Source organism: Dermacentor andersoni, chromosome 4 (assembly GCF_023375885.2).
Source record: "Dermacentor andersoni chromosome 4, qqDerAnde1_hic_scaffold, whole genome shotgun sequence".
Lineage (NCBI taxonomy): Eukaryota > Metazoa > Arthropoda > Arachnida > Ixodida > Ixodidae > Dermacentor > Dermacentor andersoni.
The window spans coordinates 22508207-22533271 of NC_092817.1; the positions used below are offsets into that span (position 1 = coordinate 22508207).

The following is a 25065-nucleotide window of genomic DNA, read 5'->3' on the forward strand; positions in this document are numbered from 1 at the left end:
AATGCGTGACTTTAGTCCTCTTGTGTTCCACTGGATGATTGACGCTGCCTTGACTCCTTCTCGAAAGGATGGGCGATGGTTGGCCATGTCTCTGTTCGAGAGACTCAAGCACTGGGCTTAAGGCGTCCAGTACTTTCAGTGTATTTCGAGTAGACGTGGTTCCAAGGTTCGACAGAATCACTCAAATGGCATCTATGAGGGGACGCAGTAGTGAAATGGCTTGACGATCTGCTTTGGTCGTGTCATCAGCGGCAGGAGTAGGCTCCCGAGCGGGCTTGACGATCTGTACGTAGTTCTGTGGGAAGTGGCTGGCTCGGAAGCGCAGGCCATTCTTCCTGAGAAAGATTCCTTTCAGCTGACTTTCTTGTGCTGTTCAGCCCCTTTTTGGACTGATTGGAGAATGTGGCTGCTACAATGGAAGGGCCCCTCTCCTTTCGTGTTTCTGCCTTTTTTGAGGAGGTTCGGTGACGCAGACGTCGACGCCGGATCGTTTCGGCTGCCTCCCTGTGTGTCGAATAGTCCCTAACCATTTGCTTGAGAACAGCGACCTCTTTCTTAATGCGAGGGCAGTCCTATAGACGAGGCAGCATGGCAACCATTACAGTTGCCGCACTTTAGGACAGTAGCCCGGCACGTGTCCTCCGCGTGAAGTTCAGCACACTGGGGACACAGTAACGAGTTTGGACAGACACCCTTCACATGTCCAAGCCTAACGCACTGATGGCATTGAAGAGGCTTTTGTACGAAGGGCCGAACAGGGTGTCGGAAGTGATCGACTTTGGCGTGAGATGGTAGGCAGTCTCCCTTGAAAATACTGCTATACTACAAAACGCGGTGCAAATGAACAGTTTTATAGAATTTAACTGAGTGGCATTACGAAAGCTGTGTTTAACCTAGATTCCAACATGTACGTCGGATCTGCATTATATTTTTTTAGTTAGCCGTTTAGACGTAGTACTTTAACATGCGTTTTTTCTGCGCACGCTTTTGCATAATGGCAGAAAAATACACATTCCGGAAAATCGTTCAGTGACCTTTCAAATAAACTAGTCCATGACGGCCTCAATGTTGAGCAACTCTCTTCTGAGATAACATTATCTAATTGACATGGTTGTCATTGCTCGCCCTCCTGTTGCTGGAAATACTTTGTGTATTGGACTGCAATAATTAGGAGTAACACCGTACACGAGGACCACTAACGGGTGTAGCAGGGTAAATGAAAGGTCATTTTGCTGCCGCATTTAGCCAGCGTCGTGTCGGAGCCAGCCCTACCTGCCACTGACGTCGAGTGCACTTGGCCACGTGGTCAAGTGTGCTGCTTGCCCACGGCGCTATGTGGCTGGTTCTCGCGCTAACGCAGACACTTATGGTGCATTTAGGACATTACGTGCACTTTCTTTGTTGTGAAAACACCCGGTAGTGTTATAATTACCGCAGCATCAGATACGGAGATGTAATATCTTAACAGTACATGCTATAGAAAAACAACGTAAATAACTGGACATGAAAGAGCGAATCGCAAATCAAGAATATAAAGTTCACTGCTGTAACTGGAAACACTAACTGCTTGAGTTATACCATACCTGGCCCATAATGATGAGTTTTTGTATTCTTATATAGATACGGATTCACATTCATCTGAAGTCAACTGGGGGTAAGGCTGCTTGCAAGGCGTTCATATAATAGAGTGAAAGAAATTGGTAAACACGTACGATTTTCTGCCTTACTCAGGATCAAGGGGTGGAAATAAAGAAAGAAAAGCTATCAGTCAGGTTGCGTCATCAGGAGGTGAACATATTGGCGGCGAGGAGTTACGGAGTCGCCATCTATCGGAAGCGTCTCGCTGGCGTAGTATGAGGGATCACGCGGCGCGCTCCTCATAGGTTTTGCTGTCAGCGCTCACTGAAAACACCACGCGCGAGCTCTCCCGGACATTACTGTAAGTACTTTCGAAACGAGAGAAGTTTTTTACTGTCTAACTAATAATCTTGGGCAAACTGAAAGCACAGAATTGTTTACAGACGCTATATCTTTACCGAATACGTACAGTGAACGCCACTGCGCGCGGTCGCCGCGATGGAGTCTCCCGAACCGGCTTCTTGCGTGAAAGGTAGCCAAACGCTGAGCGTAAACTATGTGAATTATGTTCTTAGAGTGGGCTGTCTGTATAACCAAATGGAACATAACAGAATGAAGCCTCAATGCAGCGATCGCACGGGTTCGCAGCCACCGACTGCGCGTCTGCATGCATGTCCGCGCACAATGTTTTGCTTTCGCTGTCAGCGCGCTTTCGCACCGTGCCATGAGCTTTAGGCCGCAGAATATGAGCATTTGACAGTATACAAGCAACCATTGTTGCGTAGGCGCTATCAGAGCTGTTCAAAATAATTTCATTGTAGAGACTTCGACGCATACGGGGACTGTGATGTGCCGTCGCGACGATTCAATCTTCTTTTTTCTTCTAAATTCTTGGACGTTTTCATATTATTTCTCCAGTTGCGTCGCACTGTATGTTTATCGGTGTTCTCAGCGTGCGATTCCCGCTGCTTCTTTTTTGTAATCCAGTGCATTAATTCATAACACGTACAAACATGACCATATGCCATGCCTTTGTTTAATGTGCTTCGGTTTCGGCCCGAGGAGCTCCCCGTATGGGATCTCTAACGGCTTAAAACTCCTCAGGACCTCACTGAAGTTCTTGACTGACTGACTGACTGACTGACCACTCCCTTTCCATTCCAGTGAACTTGCCAGTATCTATAGCATCGCCAAGTTCATAGACCAAACCGTCATGACATTAGTCGGGCAGCGGACTCGGGCGAGCGTCTCAGCGCGCGTTTTCCGAACATCGCAGACCCGGCGCCGTAGCAGAAATCTTCCTCGCGTCTGTGCTTACTGCATACCCGAGTTGTAGCCGATGACTGTTTGCCGGTTTTACGTTTCGCGAGCCAAGCTTCATGCAGCTTCTTGTCCTGCGGCTACGTGTGAATAAGGCTGACACCGGGCTCCGTTGCGTACGTCCGGCACTGCGGCACCGAGAAGTAGCCTACCATGTTGCGCGCCTTCAAAGGCAACCACTACCTATTCTAGTGCTTTCAAGCGTTGTAAAGGATACACTCGAAGCGGGAAAATATCGCCACTAAATGAGGACCGCAGCGTACGAGGGAATTTAAACTCTCGTTTTCAGCTCGCTTCAGCGTTCTCGAAGCAGCCGACGCGGCCGCTATGTCCACGTGATCCCTAATAGCACGTCACGCCGACGGTGGCGCCAGCTTTTCCAGTGGTAGAGCTCGAGGCCAATAGTCGGAACTGCAGTCGATCACTGAGGTCGGCTGACACGAGAAACTGCAGCGATGCACGTGTCGCTTTCTGAATTTGCGACGCATGTGGCCACGGTTCGAGGACCTTTGTCCCCAATGACAACGTTGAGTCCATGTGATCTAACGCGGTACGGAGATGAAGGCGGGGGTCGTAGTAGCGGGAACAGGCGCGAGTGAGATCATGTGTCGCTTGTGGCGGGGTGCACCATCCATAAAGGGCTGTACGTTCCTCATTAGGATGTACAACAAAGGTCGTGGGGTCTAGTGCCTTAATTAAGTCTACTTTAATTAACTGGCCTTGATTAAATGCGCTCTAATTAGCACCTAAGCTCGTGGGTGCAACTTCCACCAAAGGCCATGGGTTCGAGTGTGTTAATTAACTATATATTTATTACCTAAGCCTTAATTAACTTCGCCTTAATTAACACCAGAGGCCGTGGGTTCGTAGCCTTAATTAACACTAAAGGTAGTGGGCTCGACTCCCATCAAAGGTCGAGGGTCCGTAGCCTTCTTGGGCCATTGTATGGTCACGCAGCCAACGCCGGATTTCCCCCCTAATGAGCCATTTAACGCTCTCGCATTAAAATTCATATGATGATGATGACAGCGGTCATCGTCGTAACAGAATAGGCAGACAGACATAACAAATACAGTTCCGAGCTTTTAACTGCTGTCGATGTATTTCGTTAAGAGAAACAATTTTTCGAATATGAATGCTTTTAAGAACCAGAACAAGAGTCGAGACAACTTACCTGACACGGGCTTTAAACATTTGTTTTGAGCCAAACTACTTAAGGCGTCAGATGCGCTCTTGGGCTCTTTATTATTTTCGTATTTGTCTCAACTGAACTGAAGTGGTCGCCGGGTGACTGTTTGTACAATGGTGAACATGCAGTGGCCAAAAAAAGTCCAGAAACAACACGGGATATTTTATTTTGGCACATGTTCAGCATTTTCGACCCCGCAGCGTAAGGCAAATGTGAAAGGTTGAGTTCAACTGTCAAACAAATGAACTTGGCACGATGCATTGTTCTTAGTGTATGCGGAATAATCCGGACTAGCTTACACTAATGCAGGTGAAGGACGCATTACATGTCGCTTCTGTTGCGCAGAGGCTTTCTTATTTCCCCCCTTTATTTCCAGGTAACTTAAGCGTCATAAAAAAAGTAAGAGTCAAGATTGATAATTGATTGTTTAAGTAGATTCAAAGCTTCTTATAACACAAATTTCGTTACTTCATCTATTGCAGACTTCTACTAGAAGTGCTGGAAATGTTTTTGAAGCAACAGAAGCTCCATCTCTGTCGGACGCTGTATATTAATGCTAAGATACGCCGCGAAATTCAGCATAAGTGCTTAGTATAAATATTTGTTCTGACGCTAAAATCAGCGAGCTTAAATGCACTATACGCGAATCGTTATCTTGGCGAGAGAGAGAGAAAGGATGCATAGAAAACCAGGAAGGTTAACCAGAGGTCGTTCCGGTTGGCTGCACTGCAGTGTGAGAAGGAGTAGGGGGAGATAAAAAGAGAAAGAGAGCGGAAAGGATACATCTTGGCAAAGTCAGTTCCGCGGCACTAGGTAAGCTGGAGGAATTTTCACGGAAGCGAAAATTTTCATTCACTCGAGCTTGCCAAGAAAGCTCATACGAGTTTCTCAGAAAAAAAAAAAAAAAACAGAAAGCTTCTCAGTTAAGAAAAGCTCGTTCCAGCTGGCACCAGGACGAAATTTTTTTCAACTGCGAAGTTTTTTTTTTTCCTGGGAAACTGACATGGCTGTTTGCTCTGCCGGGTGGATGACGATTTTACCTTCCATGAATCAACCTTTTATTGCTCGCGTAAATGCGACTGGTGTAATCATTTTGTTTTAAAAACTTGGTACTTTGTAATTTTGGCGAATGCGCATGCTGTATACGAAGCCTTGGCTCTGTAGAAGTCCATTTTTCTTCACTGTTCTCTCATTCCTCAGACACTCCTTATGGTGCTATATATATAACTGAGCGGTTTGGTTAATTGCTTTTCCTTCTTTTGCTACGAAAAAAGCATCATAGCCACAACAAAAGCGGATGCTTTGTCTACGTAAATAACTCTGGTGGCGACGACCAGTACCGGATGATCCGTGCCGATGTGACAGCCTAGTGGACATACAGATAACCCGGGTGGTGCGAAATAATGCGTCGCTGCTCATTTCATAGGTAATCAATCACAGTGGACTCATGCCCGTCCTTGAACTGCGCCACCGCGAACCTGCTATATGCTGGTTCTCCAACGGTGTCTTCGTTCTGGTCGGGCGCTGTCCCACCGATCGGTCGTGAAGTGGCTGCAAAGGTATCCGACGCTGCAGAGCAACGTTTGCAGAGTGTGTTCCAAAGAGAGGAGACGGGGGCGTGATCAGCGGTAGGGATGACCCGAATGGTGGCGACTGCGCGCTTCCATTTACAGCAGGCAACGGTACCGACCTCGCAGTCCAGGCTGAGGTGGCCCTCATGAAAGGCTTCTCCGATTGAGACACTCTTGAGCCCCTCTTGAGCACGGTGCTTCCGGGCATCGTGGGTATGGCGCTTCGAGGCCAGCCTTCCCTTCTCTCAGGTGTAGTCGTCGATGGAGACAGGCTGCTTGGAAGAGCCGGCGGAGTCGCTGGCAACGGAGGAGGTGACTGCAAGTTCACCGTTGACGGCGGAGTTGCTTGAGGTGGCGGTGTCGCCCTGGGAGGTGGTGTCACCCGAGGTGTTGTTACGGAAGGAGGTGCTGGGACCCGGCATGGTGGAGTTAGCCGTGGAGGCGGTGTCACCCGTGGAGGCGGTGAAACCCGTGGAGGCGGTGACACCCGTAGAGGCGGTGGTGTTATTCTAGGCGGTGGTGACGGCAAGCCGTTACTTTGCGGGGGAGGAGTGGGGACCGCGGTAGAAACGACGCGAGGTGTTGCCGGTGGCGTCGTCAAGTTCATAGGTTGAGGGGAGGTCGGCATAGGCGACGGCAAAGCGCTCCTTCGGGGTGGGCTGCTGCTGTGGACAAAGCTGACCTGTGCAGTCGGAGTGGCCGTCGGCACTGCGGGAACTGTCGGCATCGACGACGGTGGAGTGATTCTCCGAATATGTGTCGCAGTCCGGCGAGGGAAGTCAACTGAAGTTGTTGCTTCGGGTACGTCGATTGGTGATGCACTGATCGCAGATGTCGGTGGTGGTGGCGACAGTGTTGCGGGCTTGTTTGACGCCTCGCATCGAGATGCACTCTTCGGAAACGCGTTCAATGGCGTCGTCGTCGACGTGACGTCTGTAGCCGTTGTAGAAGGGAGCTTAACCAATGTGCGCCTCGGGGCATACGAGGGCGTGTCGGTGGCAGGAGAAGAGCTGGCAGCCGGCTCACGAGGCGTTGTCGTCGAAGGCACGTGCTCTTTCTCTCGCGAAGGCACTCGCTCGCGAGACGTCGAGTCCTCCGAGAGGTCCGCCGCCCAGCGCCGTCTCGCTTCGCGGCGCGACGCCCGTCGCCCTGCACGAAACGTGAGTGCGAAGAAAGCGTTCTCGTAAATGGTTTCCAGAATTCGCATTATTGCTTGGACACTGACGCGGACCTTATGCATCACATACAATTCGGATAATTCATACAGCTCCACATCTCTTCAACAGCGCGAAGTAGACAACACACAAAGAATGGGACATAGAAACGCCACTAACCAACTGTTTATCACGTCGCCTTTTTTAAAGAAGATACAGCGAAAATAAGATCTACAACTTGTGTTCTTTAATATTGATGAGCTTAGGGCGTAGTGGAAAGTACGAAATGTATAGAGATGTGTTTGCTGTTCTTGCCGCCATCGGAACCTTTCATTTATCTTTTTCTTATCCTGTCGAGAGGACGATCTATATTTATATATCATGAATGCATGCCGAACGACCACATTTACTTCTCGAAGTTGACCTTCTGACGCACGTTCTGTAAAAATTAGAGAAAATATAACTGAAAAAAAAAAAACGTGCTACATAAAGAGAAGTGACGGCGACAGTTGGACATAACCATAAATCCCAACTGACCTAGCAAGCCGAGCTTGGCGCGCAGATTTCACGGAGAATATAAAAGCGAGGCCATTAGCGCACAGAAGTGCTACTGAAAGAGAAGTGACGAGGAGACCGTAAAACCCGCCTGCCTAACGTCAAGAGTGACGACTATACACGACGGCCTAGCAGAACGAGCTGTGTATTTGTCATGCCTATTTCTGTATCTTCTTCTATGCGTCTTTTGAGATTGCTATATTATTTCGTCCAGTGCGTCCCTTTTAGGTGCACTCGAATTAGCTTGAAGCGGCTCAACATTAGGACGTCATTCATGCCGGCTGCTTAAAGTGTGGCCAGGGCTGAAACGCGCCGCAATGACACTGTGCTCTAAAATGGCGACATTCTTTGCAACGCCAACCTCGCGGCTATAGTAAGGATCTTACGCTTGCAGCGTTTCGGGCTTGCTGATGGGGCTTCATTCATCCGTTGAACTGGCTCGTTATCATCAAGGGTTCTAGAGGTCTCTGTCAGAGTGCGTAACGGAGGGTGGCAGCCTGTGAAATGCGCGCTTTGTTTTGTTGTTTGAGAACTGTTCAAGAACTAGAAAGTAGGTTTCATCGGAACATGCTATCCCAACATACATTTAAGAAACTGAAACTACCTACTTGGTCTTTCCCGAACCGAATAGTGACCAACGTGACCACCTCTTCTAAATGTTCAGCTCAATATTTGTCCTGGTGACTGCTTTCCATGATAGACGATATGTGTTCGCATTCACCAAGCAACAACACTAAAGGTAAGAAAAATGATGTGAGTGGCTGTGTCACTTCGAATGTGCCGTTAACTTTTGTTGTCTCCAACCCCGCCTTCAAAAGTAGTTTTCGGAGAGTACTCCGCCTGACATACATTGGAATACAGCAGTATTAAAAGTAATAAGAACGCAAAAGGCTGCAGCGACTGACGGAGAAGCTGCAATTCGTCATCGGCAGAACCCTAATGGTTACAGTCTTACGCTTTAAATACTGTAACTCGTTTAAAGGCGCATACATTTTCCTGCTTTAAAGGCAACCAGAGTTGTTTTTTTAACTCTATAAAATAGTAATACCCGAACGAGTATGCATGTTTTGAATATACTTGAGGAGGTAACTCGTAGTTGATAGATTGTCTGGTTGGGCCGCACCCTCCCCGAGCAGGTCCTTCTGCATCCCCAAAGGTGCAGAAGGACCTTCTTAGTTCCACGCCGTTTTTCACACGGGTGCTGTTCTAGAGAACTCAAGCTGTGTTTAAGAGTATTTCATAGCCACTGGAACGAGAATAAATCTTAAATGTCAAACCCGTGGAGCCTTAAAAATAAACGCACTCAATACTATAACAAGCAGTTAACGGGACATCTTAAAGCTTGAGCGCAGCTTTAAGAGCGCACTCAGGGCAACAAAATAGCAATAAAATAAACAGCGCTCTATGTTTCGCGTTTATAATTGCGTCGTCATTAAGAGCTGCCCTCGTTGGTCCATTCTCATTACAATAACGAGGGAACCTAATGCCGCAGTTCCACCGTTGTAACAAAGAGACCCCGTCATAGGCTTTTGAGCCTCTGGGCAGAACAAAACATAAGCCGCCTTCATTCGCGAATGGAGGGGAGAGGGGCCAAATGAAGTCAGGGGCTAAACGTACTTCTCTGTATGTGTCGTTCTTTCTTTCTTTTTTTTTTTTTTTACTGCTGTGTATGGTTAAATCTTTCCTCAGTCAACGCAAATGGGAAAATACTGCGTGCAGTTTACGGCACTTTCACTATAAGAGACGCTGAGCTCGCTGGTAACGGGGAAAAAGAATGCTGACGGCGAAAACCACGGGGCGATTTTGTACGAAGCCTCTAAAACATTCCCAGTTAGGCTTTCTACGTTAGGACGACAAAGCAAGAGCAGGAGGAGGAGGAGGAGGAGGAGGAGGGAAGAAAAAATGAAGATCGGGAGGCTATAGACCGGCTGGCTACCCTGTGCTGTAGTACAGCGGTAAAGGAAATTAAAGATGGCATAAACACGCACAAGCAAGGGAAGGGCTTGCGTTTGACCGTGAGGATGCTCGTGAGCTGCCGTGCCTGGAGCTGCACGCAATCTCATGCTTCTTAAGCGCTCAGCAGGTGGCGTGCAGAATGCGCTGACGCCTGTAAGTCTGTTATGAACACTCTTGTATAGTAAATTGCCTTCTCGCCATTATCAATATACTTGCAATAGTCTTTGTTTACTACTCCTCACGTTACAGTTGGTTTATTTACCAGTATATTAATATGTACTGTCTATGTAATAGCATGGTACGGTTTCTACAACTTAAGAGAAACGTCAAGGAAGGGAGAGATAGAGAAAAAAACAAAAAACAAAGGTGAGATAGGGAAGCTAACATAGAAAAATTTGGTTTGCTACTCTGCACGGAGAAAAAGGGAAAGGGTGGAGAGAATGTCAGAGTGCGTAACGTTCTGCAGAACTATTACGTCAGAGAAAGGGTATTTAAAAATATAGAAAAGGCGGAAAGAATAGTTTATATACGGGAATTGGTGCACAACATTGAAGCGGCAAACGTCACTCTTGCAGTTTATGGCGCAGGCCCTTAGACCGTAGGAAACGTAACAGAACAAATTCACAGTAAATTCTCAGTAAAATATAGCATCGCGTTTGCGTGAATTCGCATATACGTGCATGATGTAAGCACGTATAAGCTTCGACCGAAATAACTGGTACACGGAGTAAATACACTGAAGTCCTTATACAGATAACTGACCGCAACCCGATTTTGAGAGAGAGATTACTTTGGGCGTTGGTATTTATACATATACGCGTAAAACGCAGACATGTCTTTAGCTCGGTTTAGCTCTGATGCAAAATTTGAATTGAATTGGCTGCGTTTTAGAGACAGCATTTAAATAGTAATAAACAATGTTTAAATGTTAAGCTTTGGTGATTGCTTGCGCAACTTTCTTTTAAGAGATAAGATTTTGGTAAAGGTAACAGCAAGTAATATAAAAATTTTCAACATTTTACAATAACATTGTGACTCCGTTATAAAAATAAATATGATAATTCTGTAATCCAAGCAGGACAAAAGGATCGCACGAAGAGCAATATTTGAAATGATCAACGTTTGCCCCAGCCTGGAGCAAACGTCTCAACGAGGGATACTTGTCTTGTCCGCTTCTCATAAATTGCACAAGTCCCGTTGTCGATGTGTTGGCTGGGGCTTTCTGCGCTCGACCATTGCTTTCTGTGACTTGTAGAACACCTAAAGTCCGCCAAATTGATATTCGTTTCTCTAAAATACAAGATGTTCTGCGCGTAGGACTTCTGAAAAGCTTACTCAAACGTGCTGGCTCGAACGATATGACATAAATAATAATTCCTACGGTCTTAGGCTTTACGATTGCTTTACGAAGGCTTTGCGATTCACGTTGCTTTACGGTTAGTCGTTTGCTGAAATAGGTGGTAGCGATGATCGCCCAAAGCGCTGCTCTAAAACCTCGTTTGCGACAAAAGGCGCCTCGACGAGCTAGGCCGCGCTGGTTTCAACTGCAACTGAAAGAAGCCTCGGTGAGCAACGGTATTGATGCTCATTGTTTCAGTTAATCTGTTACTACACGGTGCTTTCCGGCCGCCGACGCTGGCTTGACATATACCTCGTCGACCTTTCCCCAAGACTATTGTGGCAATGGTGAAGTCACAGGTCCGCACTGACGCAGCAGGAGGCGCAGAAAACAAAGGGAAAAGAGAGGGACGTTAACGAGGAAAGCGTCTAGTCGGTGACGCTGGGGGAAAGGGTATAGAAAGATGAGATAGATAGCGAGGAAGGAAAGATGCGATGAGTTTGTGCACGCCCGAAAACTGTGCCGCTCAGCCAAAGGCGTTCGGACAGATCAGTCGGCCTCGAGAAGCACAAAAGTGCCTCCACTGCCGTGTGGGAGTGACGGAGACCACAGTGTTCGGGTGGCACCTGCACGAATAGCGGCCCCGATCGTCCAGTCATCGCAAAGCGCTGGAGAGTGTTTGTTTGTGGGATTAAAATCGAGCGCAGGGGCTCACTAAATGTTCGATGTCGGACGTGGCGTGGCCGGTCATTCCAATTAAATGCGGGAAGGAAAAATGCATTAGACCAAGATGTTTCTATTGACCATTTAGCATCACTTTCTTTTTATCATTTTCGCACAAGTTTACTTGTTCGTACATGTACGTGTACGGACCTGTACATTAACTTAGCATTTACTTTTTCGTCAAAGTAATACTTTATTTCCTATAGTCTTCTTTCGTTTCTTTTTTTTTTCTTTTTGGTCTTCTAAGCGCCGTTCTTTGGTGACAGTGTAGAGCTGCCTTTATATGAACCCGGTATGTGAAACCGGAGCCGTTGATCTATTGTACACTTCGGGACTTTATTTTAGAAAGAAAGCGAAGGTTTCAAACGCGACCGCGTGTCGCAGAAGATCCGGTGCCGGAGTCCGCAGCGCTGTCCGTAAGAAAAAATAATCCCGAACCACAGCCACATAAACTCTCCGCGTGGCGCATAGGCGTTACTGAAATAATTGAAGTTTTCTAAGTAATATGTATCAGAAAATTCGTAAAGTCCGACCTACCCACAACCTACAGGCATGATCCTACAGAAATAATTTGAATATACGAGAAGACGTAATTACATTACACGGAAACTCAAATACAAACCCATTTTTTCTTGCTTACGTGGGTATGAGCCATTGCTCCGCACTGGACAGCCGCCGGGATCGGCCCACCATCGTTTTCTATCGGGCGCTGTGTCGCAGAATATCCGGTGTCGGCGTCGGCGTCAACTGGGCCCGATAACACTATCGCGTTCCACTCTTATAGGCGAGGTTTAAGCGTCCTTCAAATTTGTTTTGTTTTTTCTATTCCTTTTACTTAGCGAGTAGGCTGGACTGGAGCAAGTGGGCTGGGCCGATTCCGAAGACAGTGTTATCAAAGATGGTGACTTAATGGGATGATCCCGATACCTGTGCATGATATCGCTCCTCGTAAAAGTGCTTTGTAACGCGGGCAGTGTTGTCTGCAGGTCTAACGGAAAGCCATCGTTTGACTTTGACGCTCGTTCGCCCAACTGGTTGCTTCAATTTCTCTTTTCATTTTCCTTTTTAACCTTTTGAGGTTTGTCAAATTTCATGTTATGTTTAGGTTGCTCCCACGCTCAATTACTTTTTTATGCATATTTCTGCAGTGATAACCCGCGAACACTGCATTCGCACGTAATCGTCCCCCTTAATGCTTGGTCTACATGGCAGCAGTATGTTCTACAAAATGAATAATATAATAACGAACAAAACAACTCCCCCTCCCCCCACCCCACCCCGTCCCCCCACTTAATTCTTGGCATACTTGACACCAGTACATGCCACAAAATGAATGACGCATAATAACGAACAAAACAAGCGTCCCTGCTACTGTCGCGGCCCCGCCACCCGGCGTACCGAGCGAGTCTTCCCTGTCCGAGCCGTGACGGAGGAAGTCGAACAGCTGATCGTCGCTGGCCATCTCGGATGACGAAGGCCGGCTGCGGCGGAAGCTGCGGCGCAGGCTGTTCGAGGGGCTCGCGTCCGGGGAGCTGGCGCTGGTCGTGAAACCACGCTCGTCCGTGGTGCGAAGTCGCGGCAAGTCTCCGAGACTTCGCGGCTGGCCGCCCTCGGGTTCGGCGATGGAACGCCTGCGGTTCTCCTGCGCCGGGAACGCAGCAGTGTACGTGCCAGGAAAAAGCTACGACCACGGCTTTGGACACAGTGCTGCGCTTTGCGCCCCTGCGCAACTTCTTAATATGTGGTCGCGCTGCGAAAAGACGAGGGGCGGACTTTGATTTTAGAAAGTGAGGACGTCCCCCCTGCGACACTCCTGGCGCGCGGATTTGTAGTGCAGAGGGTGTAATGCACGCACGCAGAATGAACGCATTCGCAGATACATGCGATGTATATGCGCGGACTGTCGCACGAACGCAGTAGAAATGAATTTACCATTTATCGTCTGCTTTGTAAAATTTATTGCTTGTACTGGTATATTTTAGTTTAGACCCCCTACAAGCATTTGGCTGAGTCAAACCGCTTTTGCCCGCATTTATGTATTGTAATCAAGAACGTGTAATAAAAGAAAAAGGAAACGACAACAGCAACTGACATCGCTAATAAAAAAAAACAAGAACAAAACGAACAAAATGTCTACTCAACAGGACTATCAATGGCGCAAAACAGCACGCACACAAAAAAGGAGAAATCCACACCGCCAACGCATGGAACCCAGAAAAGAGTTGTGCTATCTATCCTCGCTTTCATGCGCATGTCATGCTTAGGCTGCGCGACTGCCTGCTGCGAAGGATTCAGCGTCTTCGTTATCGTTGTTTACACCCCTCAGACAGATTTTCTTAGCTCTCTAGAGGTATGCGTAAGCAGCGCGCATGCGTGAAAATTCCAAACCGCGTTGTTTCGAAGCTCTGGAATTATTTCTCACTGTTTGACAACTTGCCAAGCATAGCATGATCGTTAAACGTTTCAATCCGCGCGAATGCTCTGTCTTGAGATTCAGGCTGTTTACAGAAGTGGATGTGCTTTGCCAGAAAGTTGCTAAGGTGGTCTGCCGCATTGTGGTTTCGTTTATTTGCCCTAATTTTGCAGCGAACGTACAATCATCTTTCACGCGGCCCTTACTCCCCTTTCACTGCTTTACCGCGTGCCACGGAATGAGCCAGGAATGCTGAAAATGCCAGAGGAATTTCTGAACGTCGCGTACACGGGTATAATGGTCGTGCGTTCTCTTTACCATTCCACGCAGAATATCAGCAAGTAAGAGCACGATTTTTTATTTTTTGTTATATATTTTTTTCGCGTAAGGCACCGTATTACCATTATTAATATGCTACTTCTGTAGGATGCTGCTGTAAAGCAAAAAGTGAACATACGGAGTGATACGGATTTGCACTACAAAGCACAATACAAATATGCAACGACATTCGAACAGTTAAAGCTCTAAAAAATTAGGTAGTTCGTTATATATTCCCGATACGCAGGCAGATGTGACTGCTCTTTTCAGGTGCTGATTGCAATTACAAATAAAACAATCCTAGGACGTATGCAGGTATGGCTAGTGGCAGCAGTGTCTGTGAATAAGCCGGAACACTCATAATCGTGTTTGCGCTGCCCGCCATACAGTGATCGGCTGTGACATGCAATGCAACTTGAAATTGACACGATATGGCCTCTGTAGCAAGACGAGCAGAAATATATACTGAACGAAGATCATTCACAGTCGATGCAACATATACGTTTTTGAACTCTGCGCACATTCCAGCACTATATATTCCTCATATAACGGTTGTGGGCCAAACTTATGTTATTCTTTGTCTTTTTTCCATATATTTTTCTTTCTACCCGCCGTAGTTGCTCAATGGCTAAGGTGTTAAGCATGAGGTCGCGGGATCGAATGCCGGCCACGGCGGCCGCATCTCGATGGGGGCGAAATGCAAAAACACCCGTGTACTGAGATTTAGGGGCACGTTAAAGAACCCCAGGTGGTCAAAATTTTTGGAGTCCTCCACCACGGCATGCCTCATAATCAGAAAGTGGTTTTGGCAAGTAAAACCCCATAATTTATTTTAATTAATACAATTTTCTTTGTTTCCCGGTGCCGGCCACTGCGCCAGGCACGCTTATATTACATGAATATATACGGTAACGGGAAACAGTAACGCCCCTTCGCACTCTGTCTTCGGAATTATTGACCATGCAAATGCTTTGGCCAGGCATCGCAGCGGTGACCGAAAGAGCTTCCTTTCAGCCGCTGAAGCGCCAAAGACGTACGACTCCTCTGAATGTCACCGGGTTAGCACCCGTCTTTCGAATCGCATTGCTATGGGCGCTTTTCTTTTTGTTTCTTTTTTTATGTTGGTTGGTGAAGAAAGAACAGCATGACAAATAAGAACCGACAGTATTTGCTGCCCGATTACTCTGCGGAAGTGATCCTTTTCGGCAGCATGTCACGAATACATGCATATGTTTATCTGCCTGCGATACCGTGCATGTGTGTGCGCTATACATGTATGACTGCTGTAATACACCGGTGTTATGGGATACTTCAGAGATACCCGAGCATTTACTCGGCAATGCAATGTGTGTTTACGACTTCTCCTTTACGCCTCACGCGCTTTTTACTGAGAGGCCGGGCGAAAAGAGTTCGTGTACTTTAAATATCGTATTTTATCACGTACGTAGTTAGGCGCATTTTTTTATTGTCGCTGAGTCCGCATTAGTTACTCGCACATTCACTATAAGAAGAAGACGTTTTTTTTTTTTTTTTTTTTTCATTGCCTTCGTTTTCAGGGAAAGAGGTGGGTAATAAAACGAATTTATGGCCTTCGAGTACGCTATACGTTGCTGGTCAAACCAAAATAAACGAGTTGAAAGTGCATATTATTACCGAAACCGATAAGTGACAGAAACATGAGTGAAAGACTAGGTGCCTGATCTGTCGTTAAGTTAGAATACAGGGATGCGGAAAGCTGGGCGAAGTGGATGGATCCCCAAGTCAGACAACGGAAAACATTGGACCAGATTACACGTTAGATTATGTCTGAGTTTATACAGTTATGTAGTTATAGTCTTGATTACGTAAATTAGGAACTGATAGGTTAAAATCAATAGGCTAGATTTATTTATATGCCAGTGAATAAACACAAAACGAGAACTAAACCAGCGATCAGAGAGTACAGAAGTCCAGGAGCTGGTTGTGGCAAGGTTCCTGCTACGCAAAAGCGCTTCTCGATTGCCTGGTTACAGGAACGTTGGAGCAAATCATATTGACCCCTATGTGATAGGGAGGCGACATTGATTGGTTGGTTATTATGTTTATTACAGGCGGTGTTAGCATGGCAGTCTGGGCCGGCAATTGTTTCCGCTGTCGGTCTCTTTCGCTGTTCGAGAACGCGTCACCACATGCCTACGATCGAGTTCAGTGTCGCGTCTTTGGCTACACAGGCACAGGTGCGCGCATACCTGGTCGGCGGCTCTGAAGCTCCTCCAGAAGGTGGCGATGACGCCGCAGCACTCTTCCAGCTGGAAGCTGGCCGGATCCTCGCAGAAGAAGGCGGCGAGGTCGTTTCGCGCTTGCTCTAGGGTGCGCAGGCCGCGCCGGAGACGCTCGAGCTCCCGCTGGGCGAGCTGGAAAAAAATAAATAAAAGAAAGCACCGGCACGTTTCGATTAGCGTGCGCAGGACCTTTCGGCAGCTAGTTCGTTCTTGATTATCTTTTTTTTTTAGATAAATATATATATGTATAGGAGTTGTAGCCTTTCGCTGGTGACGGCTACTCTTCCTCAATTGGTTATTTATATAAGTAGAATTTATATCTATATATAAAAAGATAAGGTTTTAAATTCCTTGCAATAGGCAATATTTACATAAAACAAGAATATGTATATATATCGACATCAAAGGTGGAAGCCTCCTCGCAAAGTTTCATGTGAACCAAAGTCCACGTATGTCTGAGGTATACACAAGTTCGTTTCAAACACACGAATGAAAAACTCAGGATTACACACTGTAATGTAAAGTCGATATTCGTCACATGTTCCAGCGTCTTCAAAAAAGCGTTCAAGTGCTTTGATTGTTTTCTGATTGCACTATATGTTTATGGGTACGGACCTTCGCTAGTGATAAAAGCCGATGTGACTCAAGTAAACGAAGTTTTTTTTTTTTTTAAGCTCAGTTTATATGCGCAATGTGCTTGGAACATTCGAGGAGTACGTGGTACACCTCCTCGTCGTCGTGGCGCACGAACATGTTGCATAGTTAATTCAAAACAAAAAGCGCTTGCCATAAGCATGTTCCGAGGTGACGTAAGAGGGTGTCGTTGCGTGTTGGTGCCGCGTATAGATTGGACGTGTTAGGTTCCGCTGAGGACACACCCCTACGCGAGACGCGGGACTCGCTTATGCGTCACCAAAAGCAACGGTGCTGCCCTCGCGCGCACCCACGCACCTCGAGCAGAGCTCGCGTGCGCGCCAGGAAGGCTTCGTCGCGGGACGATGGGCGGCCGGCCGCCCTCGACGCGTCCCCCTGCAGCCGGGCCAGGCGCTCGGCGAGCGCCGAAACGTCGGCTCGCACCTGGTCGGCCGACACGCGACTGGCCGCCTCCAGCGACGGCAGCACCGAGTCGAAGCCCTGCTGGCCGCCGCCCAGGACTTGCACGCGCTCGGCCTCCTGCAAGATCGCCGATGTGAACACATGCACTCACCAAATACAAACAAAAGAAAACAATGTCGATTGGTGTTTCGACGCCCATATGGGTCATTCGTTCGCAATGCGTGTATGTTGCAAAGCATATTTTATATCAATGATGTTCCTTCTCCGGACAGGTTTCCGTCGAACACTGCACTAGGCTTCCTACAAGAGTCGGGGAAAGCTCTTTCTATTTCTCTTCTGTGCACGGTCGTGAGTAAAATTGCATATATGGCACATTCCTTCCAAAGAGAGAGAGAGGAATATAGGGAGGCAGGGATGTTAACCAGTCAAGGGTCTGATTGGCTACCCTAGGCTGGGGGAAGGGAGAAGGGGAAGAGAGAGAAGGGAGAGAGAAGGTGTAGATACGTGTACGGACAGTACTTGAGTTAAAGCCGCTCTCGCAAACCAGACGTGGAAACAATTCGGCATGTTCTTTTCCAGTGCCCGCAGTACAGTGTGTAGAGACAATCGCTTTCCGTCGTGCTGAACCAGGTGGACGATCAGCCTCTGACGGAAGAAATAATTTTGAAACATCTACGCCACTTACCGCCGCATCAGAAGGCCGTGCAAACACTATACTACGCCTCTTGAGATGAACCGGCCCGTCTGAACGCCTGTGATTGTACGCCTTTTCTTTTATCTATTCCCGGCGTTCTTTTCTCTCTTTCACTGCCCTTTTTCCAACCCCTACATCCTCCACCCCAGTCCAGGGTAGCAAACCGGTAGCTCGCCTTTGCTTTTTCTCCCTGCCTTTCCTCTCTCTCTCTATCCATGTGCTTCAGCGTTAAAAGAGAGAAAGAGAAGGAATAGAAGGAATAAGAGTAAGGTATGGAGGTTGACCAGGCTGTTCCCGGTTGGCTACCTTGCATTGCGGAAGGGGAAACTGAACGATAAGAAAAAGGGGTGAAGTTCGCAGTAAGCACGGGCGCACATGCAGTGAAGCATACCGCTTCTGGTGAACCGAATAATGCATCGTTCAGTTCATCACAAGTGGTCATATTTTACGCTGGTGCACTTCAAGAAACGCACCAGCGCTTTTATTGCTTCGCAGACGCAGGATTCCACGGTTGCAGGATATTCTGTATAAAAGAACTGTCATCTAATTGCCATAATGTTGTTAAAGTGGCAAGTCTCTCGTTTTTGCATGATGGGAAGACGCACAGAAGGCTGAGGCAACGTTGAAATATACCGGGTGCTTCTGCGAAGAGTGTCAAAAGTGTTTAAAGATAGTTTGTGGTAGGTAGCGCAATTCCATTCCTTGAGCTGGATTACTCAGAGGCGCGTATTATTCTCATGAGAAATCAAAATGCATAATTGACTGACTATTAACATTCACTAATACGGTTTTAACTAATTTCCTTGCAATACATATTGCAATTTACAAATTGTAGCCGGGGAAATTGCTAGGCATATCCACTTGCAAAGAATTCTTTGGATGGCAGCGTTTTCCAGATATAAGCCATGAAACTTGCGTTAAAAATGCACTGTTGTTTCATTTACTTTTTCATCGAAACGCCGTTTTATGGATTAAAGTAGAAAAGTGAATCGGCTGCCAATGTATTTCTTCGCAAAGTTCTGGAATTAATATCTAGAAGCTGGTGCCATCCTGAGAATTCGTGCCTAGTGGATCCGCCTCGCGAACTCTCTGGCTATCGTTTGTAAATTGCAAGATCTGCACAAAGGTAATTAGTTAAAACTTAGTTAGTGTTTTATTGTGAGTAGTTAATTACGCGTTTCGATTTCTCGCGAAACTAATGTCCGCCTTTTTGAGTAACCTAGCTCGAGGACTAGAATTGTGCTATTTGCTACAGAGGATCCTTAGACTTTGTTTTTTTTCAGTCTTCTGCAGAAACAACTAGTATAATCCAAACATGAGGCAGCTACACTTTCGTGTTTACGACAGGAATCGACATCTCCGTTCCGTCTAAGCTCTACGTTCATAAACGCCGTTGCGTCTCGCATTGACACAGCGGGCAGTCATCCCTTTGAAGCTTGTGGTTCCGAGGAGGCCATCGCATGTTTTATCAGTGATAAGTCCTCTATTTCGCGAATACAGACAAACGCCCACGTTCACCTACGATAGCCTCGACAAATATCCACTTTTTTTAATGCATAATTGTAAGCCCTGGCGTCGATGGACATTTGTGTAGCAAAAGTCATGTTGTCCCTTTTTTTCAAAGACGTCAGGCTTACTCATTCGACAGGCTGTGAACGCACGCCGGCATGACTGCCCTTATTCCTTAGGCTTTCATGTCCGCCTTTACTTTTCCACGCTTAGGCTTGAGAAGCAGACTGATACAGGTGTCACACGGCACACTTTTGATGCCGATCAAGCCCGATTTGGATCGAATTTCACAGTCGTGATTGGCTCCTTCGCGCAAGCTGCGCGAAGGAGCCAATCGCAGCCATGAATTTCAATGCGGATTGGGCTTGATCGCGATCAAAAGTGGTCGTGTGGCACCGGTATAATTCTGCAGCTGATTCTGTTAGCTCCTTTCCTTTTGTCTTTTTAAAACGACGTGTTGAGCTGAGATGAGCCGACGTACTACATTAGTTATGGCGCAAGAATGGTGACGCATAACAAAAATATCTAGTCTTAACCCATAGTCACATGTTCGAAAACAATGGAGAAGGGATGTACGGAGATAGAATATCGGAACGCCGGTAAAGAAAGGCAGCCAGGTGCACAGGAGGCAGGAAATTTCCTGACTGAAAAGCTGGCCTTCCTAAAATAAGGTATGCCTACATGCATAAGGTAGCACTGCAAATTTAGCTGGTGAAGCGGGAGCACCTAACTTGTTCTACGACGCGAGCGAGTGTGTTTGTAATCATATTCTCGAACGTCCGACACACATGCGGTAATTTGTAACGAACCGAGGTTGCTGCATGCGAGAGTCAACGAACCATTGCCCACCCCGCATGTTTCGTCAGGCTCGCTTGCTCAATTGTTATTAATTTATGGCCAGCATTTATTCTTGTCCCTGATGTTCAAGCTTCCTCTCTACCTTGATAAAGCTGTCTTATGACAATTGTCTAATTACATATCTCAAAACATGAAAAATACACAGCTTCAAAGTAGAGTTAGGGGAATATCAACATGTTCTAATACGAATCGAATACGAATAGCAAGAATGGAATATCGAATGATATATAAAACAGTCAAGCACACTCGCCTATATTTACAGCAGGAATATTTATTTCGGTATACTTAGGCACCAGGCCTGTAATGACCAGTGAAAAGAAGGCCGCGCAAGAAAGGCTGACTAGCGCAAAAAAAGAAAGACATTAAAGAACTGCACGAATAGCCTCTCAACAACTTTATAGGCTTGTTGCAAACAAACTTTCAAAGAAAAAATGGCTACTGTATGACCAGCTTTAAAAAAAACGCCAAGTTCAGAAGATCAGAAGCTGTGAAGAAAAAATGAAAAAGAAGTCGCAGAAGGACTTGTGTGCCCTAGACACGTGTAGAAACGGCCCGTTGCAAGGAAAACATCGCAGGTCATAGTGATAAAGATAACACAGCTACCTGACTAAACTACCAAAAACATAAAGTGAGAGAATACAAGCAAAAATCACAAGTTGTCATGTAGGCTTCTCCCGCAAAATTGAAAACAAAGCTTGCATTACCCATTTTGTTTCTGCACTGCTTTAAAAAAAACACCGTAGTTGTTTAGTGGCTCTTCGAAAACATTTGTCGCTGTCACACTTCTGATGATTAGCGATACTTTGTCTAACAGAAGAATAAGAGTAACTATGCTTTAACATCGGTTGTTGCGAAATATTTGATTAGTTTAAAATATTCGAAAATACTGAATAGTTACTTTTCTAATACGCATACGAATACGAATAGACAGTGTGTAATTTGATTTGTAATCGAAACTTCGAATATTTGTGTGTTCCCGATGAAACACTGCAAGTCTGCTTCTCCCAGAACGGTCGCTCACTTGTGCCACGTAGTGAAGTAGCCCCACGCCTGGTCGGTTGGAGCGCAGCTCGGCCACCTTAAGCAGCGACATCACCTGGAAGCCAGCCGCGTTACCAGCGTATCCTCCCTGCGTTTCACGTACAAGAACCACACATATTGCAACAAAGTACAGAGCACATGGAAAACCGTCGATGAGCTCAATCCAGAGCTGCGCGGTAATTGAGCTGTAATGAAAATATTTGCGTAAATTGTCCCGTCGCCTTCGAACACATAAACGAGCTATTTGCCATCCGTGGAAGTAGCTTAGTGGCTATGGCTGTACGCTGCTAAACTCGAAGCTACGGGTTTGATCCCCACCGTGGTGGCCGCATCCCAATGGGGGCGAAACGCAAAAGCACCCATGTACGCAGATTGAGGTGCACTATAAGTAACCCCAGAGTGTCAAAATTGATCCCGAGTTCCCCACTGCGGCGCGCCTCACAATCATGTCGTGGTTTTGGCAGGTAAAAACCCCAGAATTTATTTTATTCTTTTTTTCACGGGCTATTTGCCGCCGGTGGTCCGCTGTCGTCGTGGTTGAGTCTAATCACACTGGAAGAAAAGTTTGCTCCATTTGAATTTATCTTGTCTTCAAGCAATAATCGCCATCTATCTTACGTGAATTTCCCTTTCTTAATGATGATCGTGGTGGTGGTGTAGCAGTAGCAGCAGAAGGGGTCAGCCTGGCATGCTTAGCTTGCAATTGTTCCGCCTGAGCATCTCATATATATTATACATTATTATTATATCATACATCTCATACATATTATCAATTCTGCATGCCTGGTACTTTTAGGTCACAAACGGCATACTCCTATCAACTTGACGAAGCGCTTCTGATATGAGTGATATGAAAGTTGCGAGTTCACAGTATTAAAGAAAGGAAACGCTCCCTATACAGATGAACATTATTGTTTGGCTACAAAATAAGCCGCAAAAGGTGCAATCTTTTTTTTTTAACTCCGTTTATTCATCTGAATGCGCATTTATTCAAAATGGACCGACATGCACATTACTGCAGCCCGTCTGCACAAGGCTCCTGCGCATGACCGGGAAGAATCAGCAAAAAAGAACTTCGTCAATGGGACAAGCATAATGGAAAGAAAAGAAAAATTTTTAAAAAGAAGGAAGAATAAGAGAGAGAGAGAGAGAGAGAGAGGGGCGAGAAACTAATATTATGAAGTTGATCACCTGTGTTGTGCCAAAAAGTATTATTAATGTGCCTCTCTGTACTGCACTTATTTTCCCACCTTATTCACATTGTTTGCTCCCCATGTAATAATGCCCCATTGGGCGCTTATAGGAGGCTTATCAAGGCGTCGTCACCAGCGAGTACGTCAACCATGCAGGCAGGTGGTGAACGCTGGCCGCACACCATCCTCTTCATGCCAGTGGATTCTTCTGTCAACCTTCGAGTATTGAACAGGCAAGCTCTCTCTGTTTTTCTTGAGGGAAAGGCGCCAAACGAAATCAAGGAAGTCCGGCTGAACACACGAAAGAATGTTCTAGCTGTCGACACAACCCGTGGAACCACGCTGGAGACGCTACGACAGATAACAGATTTGGGCAACATAAAAGTACGATCGGTCATACCTATGGATGGGGCCTGCACTGCAGGTGTGATATACGATGTTGACTTGGCTATTTCGAACTCGGACCTGCCAATTCTGATCAAACCGGCATACGAAGGAATGGTCATCACGCACGTATGCCGACTTGGCAACAGCCATTGTGTGAAGATTGTGTTCAAGGGGGATTCCATCCCTTCGCACGTAAAGGTCGGTCACTTCCGACATGTCGTACGACGGTTTATCCCAAAGCCGCTTCAATGCCACAAGTGCTTTAAGATCGGACATGTTAAGGGCGCCTGCGCAAACTCCCCAATATGCCCCCGGTGCGCGGAGTCACACACGGTAGATGTCTGCCGTGCCACAAACTTTAGGTGTGGCAACTGTGAAGGCACCCATGAAGCGACGTCTAAAGAATGCCCAAGAATCAAAAAAGAGTTCGAAGTTCTGAAGCAAATGGTGAGGGATAACTCAACCCATAGAGAAGCCTCAGAAAAGATCCGGCGTCGACGTCGTCATCGACGGAAACGCTCAAGACAGGGTGGAGCTCGTGCGCTGCTTGCGCCAACGCCATCATCCTCATATAGAACGCCCGAGAGCGCAAGGAGGCCTCAGACGGGAAGTGCTGCCCCCGTGGAAGAGTGGCCGGCGCTTGCAAGCTCTCAGTCTTCTAAGGAGCCTCCACGCTTGATGCTCCCATCGAAGCCCGCTTCTGTCGGTGAGGCTTCAACAGTCGACTGCCAAATCATCCCGGTGCTGCGATCCATTGTGAATGTCATCAGGGCCATGCTGACAAGCATTGACACTCCATCTGCTCGTAGTGGACTACAAGTGCTCGACGCGCTGAGCCCCGTCCTAGCAAGCCTTGAGTGAAGCCATGACTGACAATCACAAGTCATTTCGTAAGGAGGTCAGAGAAGCGTCGATCCTTCAGTGGAACGCGAGAGGTCTAAGATCTCGCATCGCCGATTTTCGTCAATTTGTTCTCACTAATCGCTTTCCAATCATTGTCATCTGTGAACCAAGATTATCCCATCCAATGAGACTATCCGGCTACGAGACAATATTCTCATCAAGCGACATCAAAAGTAGCAAGGTGGTCGTGTTTATTCGCCGTGAACTCACTTACGTCGTCCAACCGGTGCAACATCATGACGACAATCAGTATGTGTGCATGAATGTTAAAAATAGGAAAGTCACCTTTGCACTCTTGGGGGTGTATCTGTCTCCATCAAGTCGATTTGACACCAAAAGACTAGAAGACATCTTGAAAACACAACCTGGTCCATGGATTATCACCGGGGATTTCAACGCTCACCATACCATTTGGGGAAGCTCAAAGGTTAACGCGACGGGAAGACGACTAGCTTCATTAGCTTCCAACAATGGTCTCTACCTGCTGAATGACGCGAGTCCAACATTTCTGCGGGGAATAACGTACAGCAGCTGCCTCGATTTGACTTTCGTCTCCCACCGCCTCGCCACACATGTTAAGTGGTTTTTGGACATTGAAACGCACGGAAGTGACCACATCCCCACTTACCTCAAGATCAAGGGAATGTCCAACACGTATACGTTCACCACGATACGAAGAATAGATTGGTCTGTCTTTAAATCCCAGATTGAGGACGCTTGTCACAAAGGCCTCTCTTGTGGACTTCAACAAGCTATTAAGAAAACGGCACAGACGGCCACGCGCACACTTACGTGTTCTCCAAGGTATTCTGAATTCGACCTGGAATTGGAGCGGCTTCGTGCGATTCGCCGTCGTGCCGAAAGGAGATATCGACGCACTAAGTCAATTCAGGATCTCAGAACAGCCAGGCGAATGCAAAAGAAGATACAATGCCGCATGGATAAACTTGAGGCTCAGCGTTGGTCGAAATTTTGTGCGTCGCTAGATCCACGCAAACCGCTATCTCAAATATGGAGAACTGTGCGAGGTCTACGCTCTGTTCCGGA

At 46.8% G+C, this 25065-nt stretch overlaps 1 protein-coding gene across 1 annotated transcript in view; it reads right to left on the reverse strand.

Moving 5' to 3' along the window:
- Nucleotides 1-4228: 4228 nt before the first annotated feature.
- The window catches only part of LOC126535845 (uncharacterized), a 50939-nt gene continuing 30102 nt past the window's right edge, over nt 4229-25065 (reverse strand). The window contains exons 6-10 of the mRNA XM_050182679.2: nt 21516-21623; nt 17329-17550; nt 16345-16509; nt 12784-13027; nt 4229-6807 (exon numbers count right to left, since the gene is read on the reverse strand). Coding sequence (XP_050038636.2) covers nt 5522-6807; nt 12784-13027; nt 16345-16509; nt 17329-17550; nt 21516-21623 — 2025 coding nt within the window. The 3' untranslated portion in view covers nt 4229-5521. The remainder of the gene's footprint in view (nt 6808-12783; nt 13028-16344; nt 16510-17328; nt 17551-21515; nt 21624-25065) is intronic.